Source organism: Gavialis gangeticus, unplaced genomic scaffold (assembly GCF_001723915.1).
Source record: "Gavialis gangeticus isolate Ggan-Ray unplaced genomic scaffold, GavGan_comp1, whole genome shotgun sequence".
In the NCBI taxonomy this organism is placed as follows: Eukaryota; Metazoa; Chordata; order Crocodylia; family Gavialidae; genus Gavialis; species Gavialis gangeticus.
In genome coordinates, this window is record NW_017729030.1 from 42,515,759 (window position 1) to 42,524,707 (window position 8,949).

The window sequence follows — 8,949 nt, forward strand, 5'->3', positions numbered from 1 at the left end:
CCTCTCCCTGTCCTCTCTCAGTATCTGTCTGTTTTCCTGCTTGCAAAGCACATACTAGATTCCAAGATGTATGGTGGAGGAAAAGCCAAGAGGTTTTTCCTGCCAAGGGAACCAACATCCGAACTATAGTTCTCCACATGATAGAAGCAAACAGAAAAGATTTCCCAACTTTACCACGCCAGCCCATATGGGTGCTCTGGTTGTACTCAGCGACGATTCTGTTCTGAAAGTGCCGTCTATTAATCCATTGACAACACACACTGTACTGCAGGCTATTTGGAAGAGACCCAGAATGACCATGCTCTTTTGGTTAAAGATGAAATATCTGTAGCGGTCCATCAGGTAATCCACATGTGAACCTACACACACATACAGAGTTCAGGAAGAAGCCCAAGGATCCTTCAGAAAGTCAGCCTAACAGATTTTCCTAAACAAAAGAAAGAAGGTGCAAGAGGATTAGCATTTCAGCAGGCATCATCTGACAAATTGTTGACATACCTTACCATTAATAATATAGAAGATCTGCTGTAGTACTGCAGCTCTGCTGAGTATATGAAATTATCTTTTGTGGATAGCAGAAACAAAGATGGGGGAAGAAGGGGGGGGGGGACTTATTTTTGAGAACTGCCTTATACATTAATACAATCTGACCTTAAATGTAAATGTTATGGTTCTTCCTGATATTGAGTTACCTAGGGAGGCAGTTCTCACTTTTAAAATCTGTTGCCAATCTTTTCCTGTTAGAATGATCAGTAGACAGGAGTACACATACAATCTAGTTTGTTCAGAGACCAGACTGCATTCCCTTTCAGTGATTACTAGAAGGAGCAATGGTTACATTGCACTACATAAAACAAACTGCTAGCAATACCATATTTACCCAAATATAAGATAACGTTCCCTCCCCCAGTTGGCAAGGGGAAAAAAAGCCCCTTGCCTTACATTCACATGCAAGGAAATCTAACTAAATACATTGTCTGTCAAACTGCTGCCAAAAACATCACGCGCTCAGCGGTGGAAACCAACTATGAAGTTGATTGAATACAACTGACACTAAGCATAACTATAATACACATGGCTCATATGAAGCAAACATCCTGACAGAGACGGAGGCAACTGTGTACGTGTGTGTGGGGGGGAGGGGGGAGTTGTCTCTTAAAAGAACTCCTAATAATGGCATTTGCTCCCCAACAAGGGAACAGACACCAGGCCTGCAGGTATTGCAATACCAGGCTGGCACCAGGAGGGCCAGAGCCGGCCCTGACACCCTCCCCTTGGTGGCAAAGATGTTTGATCTTAGCCAAAAGGCTGAGATGCTGATGAAAGCCTTTTTTTAAAAAAATTATTGTTATTGTTACAAAGCAACTAAAAGAAACAACATTAATACAAAACTTGACAACCTCCCCTACAACAATATCTTGTTCTTCTTGCACCCCTTTTCACCATTAACTTCTCACAAACCACCCTCAACCCAGGAGGAAGCAACAACTTTCACTCCATCCCTTTGTCCTTTTCGAGGAAACACTGTCATTCTTCTTTCCTCCATCTCTTCTCTGCCTTCTCCTATCTCATCTACATCTTGATCCACATAGTATTTCAATTCATATATTGCCAACTCCAAACATTCTCTTCTGGTGAAAACCAGTCCCTTGACCAACAATAGTTCTCACCTTCCATATTGTTACTGTGACACAAAATACCATTGTTATCAGTCTCCGCCTCTCCAGTCCTTTGGGCATTAACCCATACAATACCATTTAATATATTAAAGTCACAGTTCATATTGATCAGCCTCAAAAAATGACTCACCCCTTCCCATACCTCTTACACAAAAGGGCAGTCCCAAAATATATATAATCCAGACTCTTCAGCCCTACATCCCTCTTGGGCATGTTGCCAATCATACCAAACCCCATTTATGCTGAATGCCCCTCACAGGAAGAATATCCCATATTGTCATCCATGTGATATCCCTATGCTCTCCTTTCAGTCTATTATACGTCACTTCTTTTCACACATTTGCCATCTGTCTTTCCATGAGATCCCCAACTATTGTTATTTTATGTTTCTTTCTTATAATATTAAATTACCTTCTTATGGTCTTTCAAGCATTCTAATCTCACTCCCTCAAGTTTATTTACCCTTATGAAACTCTTCATCTTTGCATAGTGGGTGGGTGGCTGCCATACTCATGGGTTTTTCCAATCTCCTCATACATGTCCCATCTTCTTAATGTTCTTCCTGGCAGGTAATGGCAGAAACATGCAGTCTTCTGCACCCCTCCATTGTCTCTTTACAGAACATACTTATAAAGTAACTATACACAAAGCTTTCCGAATCTGGCATTCCCCAGTCTGTTAATTCCCTGGCTTTGTATAGCTTCATTTATAGCTCCATTCTGGCAACTTTTCTCTTTTACTTCCCCTCCCCCACCAAAATGCATATCTGCCTTTGTACCTTCCTTATCCATTGCCATGATGGTGGATACACCACTTCCATGTAAAGGATGATTGGCAAAGGTACCACAGCCACAGCCACTTTACCCTTGAAAGATAACTTTCTACCACTCCACAATCCTAAGACCTGTCTCACTCTTCTATCTTCTCCCACACCTTTGTTCCTTTCCCTTTAGTGTCCATTAGGATTCCCAAAAATCTTGATTATACCCTCTACCACCCAAAGCCTGAAACTTTGTAAATTCTCCCAATTCCCCACACCCATCAATGTACTTTTTATCTTATTTAAATTTTGCCCCTGACACTTCACCATAGTTTTCAGTATGCTTCAATACCCTCTTGATTAATACATTGTCCTGAGCCACTATGTTCGCATCATCCACGTATAATGTCCATCTAACTTCTCTTCCTGGTATCTTCGCTTATCAGCTTATCATCATGGATTCTCTGCACCAATGGCTTCACCCACTGCACACACAAAAAATAAGGGGGGCAGCAGGCATCTCTGTCTTACCCCGGTCTCTGTGGGCAAGGCTTTGTTCAAGCAACCATTCACCAGTACTCAACTTCCTGCTTTACTGTATAGTACTTTGACCCATCCGATCACCTTCTCTGGAAACCTCATCCTCTGCAATACTTCAAACATGAAATCATGTTCAACCCTATTACAAGCTTTTTCCAAGTCTAGTTTTATTATTACTATATTTATTTATTTTCTGCTCTTGCACATCCAATATGACATCCCCCATTAACAATAGGGTCTAGGATATCCTCTTCTCAGAAGAAATGTGCTGTTTCTTCACATCTGCTATGCAGTCACGCATTCTTTTGGCCAGCAGTTTTGCCATCAATTTGCAGTGTACATTTAAAATGGTTACTGGTCTCCAGTTGCCTAAAATGTCTTCCTTTCCCTTCCTGAATATCAAAGTCACCACATCTTCTGCAAAATCCTCCCCTATCTCCCTACCCTCCATTGTTTCCCTGTATGCCTCTATTATATCTTTCAGCCAGTGTGCATATATTACAAATCTTTAACACTTTCTTTTCAAATTCCACCATCATCTATTGCAGTCCTCCTTCCACAATTACTTGCATTTGTCGCATTTCCACTTCCTCACCCTTGAGCAAAACTGACTCTGGCTACTTTGTTTACACATGACCCTGCCCATGATGATGGTTCACATCTCTACCCCTTTACAAAATGCTTGTACTCCCTCTCCCATGGAATGCTACACTCTTGTGGACATCTCTGCTTTAACCCCGCTTAATATTGGCATAATAGTATCCCACCTTTTCCTTGATAACACGCTTCTGACATTTCCAGATGCAATACACAAAGTCACACTTGTCCATTTACATTTCATGTGTCTACCACTTTACGAGTCCTCTACACTCCTGCTTGATGCTGTTGGCTCTAATTCTCCCCCTCTTTGCATCCCCATAGTCTTTACCAGTTGTTTTATCACTTCAACATTTAAGAAAGACTCCCCTTTCCCCTACCTTTCTGCTCCCTGCCCGCCTTCATTAGTTCCAGACCACATTAACTCTGATGAGCTTTACATTAACCTATCTCCTTCCCCTAACCCCCCTTCTTTGTCCACCTTCTTCTTTCTAAGCTTCATAGCATGCAGTTCCTTTCTTTTCCCAATTTAGCAGCCTTTTTTCCTGCTCTATCCTCACTCCTTCCTGTACTGTTCTCTCCTCGGTCTCAAAGTCACTTGTTCCACTCATCTTTCCTTCTTTCCCCTCCTGTCACCAGCTGCACCACTTCAACTATGAAATTTCACTCTTCCTCACTGGCTCTTCCTTCTTGTGGGGTCTCCTCCACTATCATGCATTCTGACCCAATGTATTCTTCCCCATTTTCCCTTGCCTGTCTCTGCTGCTCCTCTGTAGATCTGCCCACACTTGCTATGGAGTTTAGGCTGTCCAAAATACATTATAAGCCCCCAGTGTGGCCCTACTTGGATTACTGGCACTGGTGGTAAGTGCATTATCCTGCTAAGACTCCTATCATCTGTTCTCGTTACCACTTGGGCTTTCCATGATCCTGTCTATATACCATATTTATTGTGTATTTCTCAACATACATAATTTTTGGTATATAATTCTCCAACCATTTTTCTCTCTCCATCTCAGGTATATTCAAATAATCATCGTCTTTTCTCCTGCAATAAAACCTATCCCTTTAAGTTTTTCTCTCTTACCCATCACTACATACATCTTCCAAAAATCCTCATAAGCTTCTCGCTCCAGTATAAAATTTTCCAAGACTTCCAGTCAAGAAAGTTGGCCAAGCTATTCAGATGTTCCACTTTAACATTCAAAACTTCAAACTATATTTTTTCCATAAATTTGTATCTATTCTTCATCTGATTTCTTTGCTTGTTACTATTGCCCTTGTTCTCAGACATATATTACCAGCCATTCCATCTCTTGCTTCCTCCCATTTTTCTCTTTGCAGGTCTAGCTTATTCCTCCCACCAGTCTTTCTCTTCCCATCAAATCACTATTTCATTCCCCATTTCTCCCTCCTGACCTTCTCTTCCCTTCTCCTGTTCTTCCTGCTGATTGGATTTTTCCCTCATTGTTTCCTTCAGTAAAGCCTCCAAAAACACTGATCCCACCACACCTTTCTTCCTTACTTTCCTCATCTTTGTTTCCACTCTCAGATTCATTTCTCATCTCTTGGTCTGCTTTCCCTTCTATAATTGCTACACTTCTCTCCAAAACTGCCACCAATACTGTTCTGGGTTCCAAGAACTCCTCTTCCTCCTCCATCCCAGTGCTCCATCACTATCCCCCTAGCGCTCCTGGCATTGATCAAGGCAGTAAAACTGGGCTGCTGCCCTACCACTACACTTGATTTTAGCCAAGGAACAGCCATGCTGCTCATGGGAATCTACCAAAAGGACACGTTCGTGCAGTCCCTTAATAAGACATATGGTAGGGCTTATTAAGTGCAGTCTCCCACACGGCCAACTGTTTTTCATGCCATGGTGAGCCACAACATTGCGTACATTTCAAATTCCTCTTCCCTTCCACAGCTGAGCCATGCCTTTCTTTCCCATTTGCAATTATTTCTGTTTCTTTACCAGCCATCAATGCCTGGCAACCATTGAGCCACAGGGATCCAAACAGTTAATCCAGAATCCCTTTGTTGCCCCTTCTCTCAGCCTGATGCAAGTGATCAGTCTGGCCCCACCCTCCATGAAATGAAGCTGGACCAAGTTGTCCTGGGTTGAGTTGTCCCATGCATATAAATTTTTGGAACATCCCAGGACTCATGATGGGAAAATCCAGTTCCAGTCATGAGTGGGGGAGGGGGCAGGGGGAGGATGAATATGGATCCTTTTATGTGGGGAGGTATCTGGAATACATACATGGACTGAGCAGTGATGTCATTATGGCTTGAAATAGCCCATTACCCCATGGGCGTATTTCATCATTTCAACTCTGGTAGGGCCCAGAGGTAGAGGTGGTTAGCTGTGTTAGTCTGAAGTTAGGCAGAAGGCAGGGCAGGGTCATCTTACAGACCGGTGATTCTCAACAAGGTGTTACATCACCCTGAGGTGCCCTGAGATCCTTTCAAGGGTGCCACACAATAATAGCACTGTTAGGTTTATAAACATGGTTCAAAAAATAATCCAGAATCTTCAAACAGAAATCCACAGTTGTAGTCTTTCAACAATAAATTGCTCTACTATTTTTCTGTAGTTAAAAAGAGACTGAAAATGAAGATCTGGCATTTTCTAAGAGATGCCTTGACAGAAGGTCTTTCCTAATATCCTCCGCCTTGGTGAGAACCACTGAGCTTTCATAGGCTATAGCCTACTTCAGAAAGGCATGAGTCAGAAGTAGGCTTGAAAGTTCATGCCTTCTAAACTAGTTAGTCTATAAAAGGTGGTTATAGACCCAACTAACTACCTCTATCTTCAATCACCTTGCCTTGCTCTCAGCCTCATATTTAAAGAAGGCTTAACATTTCTTAGAAGTGCACAACCAAGCTTACCAGTGTACTGTAGGATGCTCTGCACCGTCTCTTAGACACCACCACTATACTCAGAAAATAAAACAAAAAGTGCACAGCGAGGCCAGAGTTCGAGGTTTGCATTTTCATAGAGTGCCTCAGGAATCTCCTTCCCACTGCTTCACAATTATGCAGACTACCCTCCATCATCCAACAATCTCTGTTATTCCTTAGGCCAAGTTCACACCACAAAGTTTTGCCAGCTTAGGTACGCCTGTTAAAAAAAGGTCACTCCTCTAACTGGCACAGCTGTGCTGCCAAACCCATCCTTATTGTACGTAAACACAATTTATACTGCAAACATTCATTGTGCTGATATTGCCCCTGTTGTTTGGGAGACACTGCTTTAACTACATGGGTTGACCAAAGCTGCATATCCACCAAGGGGTTTTACCAAGAGAGCCATCATGCTCAAACCATTTTAATGTAGACCAACCTTCATGGAAATGAATATTAGGAAAAGCAAAGTATTTTTACCTGTATTAGCTTGCAATTCTGTAGCTTGGTACAGCTCTTCTTGTTTCTAATTATCAGGCAGTTCTCCACTGAAAACTGCAAAATGCGCCTGGGGAGTATAGAAAACAGGGCTGGAAAGGACCTTGAAATGTCACCAGCTCAATTCTCCTGTTTAAGCCAGGATATAACCTATGTAGCTCTTCAAAAACAGCCTCTCTAAGTAATTTATTCCAGTGTGTAACTGTCCTTGCTTTTAAAAGGTCTTTCCTAATATTTAACCTAAACCTCTTACATATCCTAGCCCCAGTCAACATGGAGGACTATTTATTAAACTTCCTATATGCAGCAAACTTATACATATGTGAACACTTGTCAAGTTGCCTCCCAATCTTCCTAAATTTAAAATATCTACTTCTTTCAGTCTTTCCTTTATTTTCCAGACACTTTTTTTTTGTTTTGTTCTCATCCAGACTTTCCACAGTTGCTTCACATATTTCTTAAAGTTTTGTACCCAAAAATTGAACACTCTAGTTGAAGCTTTATCAATGCAGTTTCAAGTAGAAGGATTATTTCTCATCTCTTAATTTGTCATACTCTTGTTAATATATCCAAATGTGATTTTTATTTTGTTTGCAGCAGAATGACACTGTTGATTCATGTTCTGTTTGCAATCTACAGTACCTTGTAGATCCATTTATGTGGAACTGCTGACTAACCAGTCATTCTCCATCTTGTATTTATGCAGTGAGTATTCCTACCCAAACGCAGTACTTTGTACACGCCCTTATTGAATTCCATCCTATTTATTTCAGGCTGTTTCTACAATTTGGCATTTTTAATTTTAATCCTGTCCTCTAAAACAAAAACACTTCCTCCCAACATTTGCAAATTTAGTAAGTGTACGTTATTCCCTCCTCCAAGCTGCTACTAAGACCGTTGAATAATAATCCTAGTTTAGAAACTCTGAGCTAAAGACATGTACTTCCAAACCAGGAAATAAACCTGGATTTAATACAATCCTTCATTCTCACGCGCACACAAACTGCTGTAATGAAATCTACCATAAGGACACTCACCAACAGCAATCCCCTCTCTGCAGCAGTCACTTTAAAGCGGTCAATAAGATGTCCACCAGACCACAGTTTGACCTAGAGAATCCAACACAAAGGGGCAACTCACTGCTTGGCTGCCAAGAATCAGAGCACTGTGCCAGCCTTCAGAGGTGAAAATGAAACCAGGTGCTGTGTACTTTGTTTTTTTATCAGCCACCTCAGCAACACAGAATTAATTTTTAGATACTAATGAGTTGTTAAGATAAGTGAGGACTTTTATTTTTCGTAAACCAAGTATTTTTCCTTAAGAAAAAGGAATTAGTGATTGATGCATGTTATCTTCCAGGTCCAGATGCACAGAATTAAGCACACTACCTCTATACCCCCAGTGCCTCCCAGCCTAAGCATACAATCTTGGATAGTACAAACTATCATTGTTTCAAACTTGTTTACTCTTTTGTGTAAAGGGGTGTTAGTCATGACATGGGATTCCCCTTTCAACAGGATGTTAAAATGGCAGTCATATTAAACAACTAACAAGAGCAGTTATTCCATAATTACATTGCTGTAGTTCCTGACATCTGCATGCACTGTTTTTAAAACAGCAATGACTACTTAGCTTAAAAGAATACTCCATTTTCAACATGCCAGTAGGTCTGCAAAAGAAGCTCTTTTAATCAAGCATTAATGATGCCAGGTTGCTTTACCTTACCCATTTGAGTCTTTCCCTTCCTCCTGAAGAAGGCTGGATTTAGAAAACATCAGAGTTAACAAAAAACAATGGAATTAAAGTGTTCACAGTCTTTTAACACCCCTCACTGTGCCAATGTCCATTCTTGGCAGGATCTGAATTACAGCTGAGCTTGGTGGGGGCTGAATCCCCCCAAAAGAGCATAGACCAGAGGGCCCACCCCCCTGACTTGAAAAAAAAATAAAAATCAAACAGGGGGGGGGG

At 41.4% G+C, this 8,949-nt stretch overlaps 1 protein-coding gene across 2 annotated transcripts in view; it reads right to left on the reverse strand.

The window, feature by feature from the left end:
* The window catches only part of LOC109301167, a 19,790-nt gene extending 11,653 nt beyond the window's left edge, over window positions 1–8,137 (reverse strand). The window contains exons 1-2 of one of the 2 annotated variants that reach the window (XM_019522109.1): window positions 8,019–8,137; window positions 175–427 (exon numbers count right to left, since the gene is read on the reverse strand). In XM_019522109.1, the coding sequence (XP_019377654.1) occupies window positions 175–339 (165 nt within the window). In that variant the 5' untranslated portion in view covers window positions 340–427; window positions 8,019–8,137. Of the gene's footprint in view, window positions 1–174; window positions 428–6,963; window positions 7,050–8,018 lie in introns of those variants that run through there. The other variant, XM_019522108.1, reaches the window with a different exon arrangement.
* Between the last annotated feature and the right edge of the window lie 812 nt (window positions 8,138–8,949).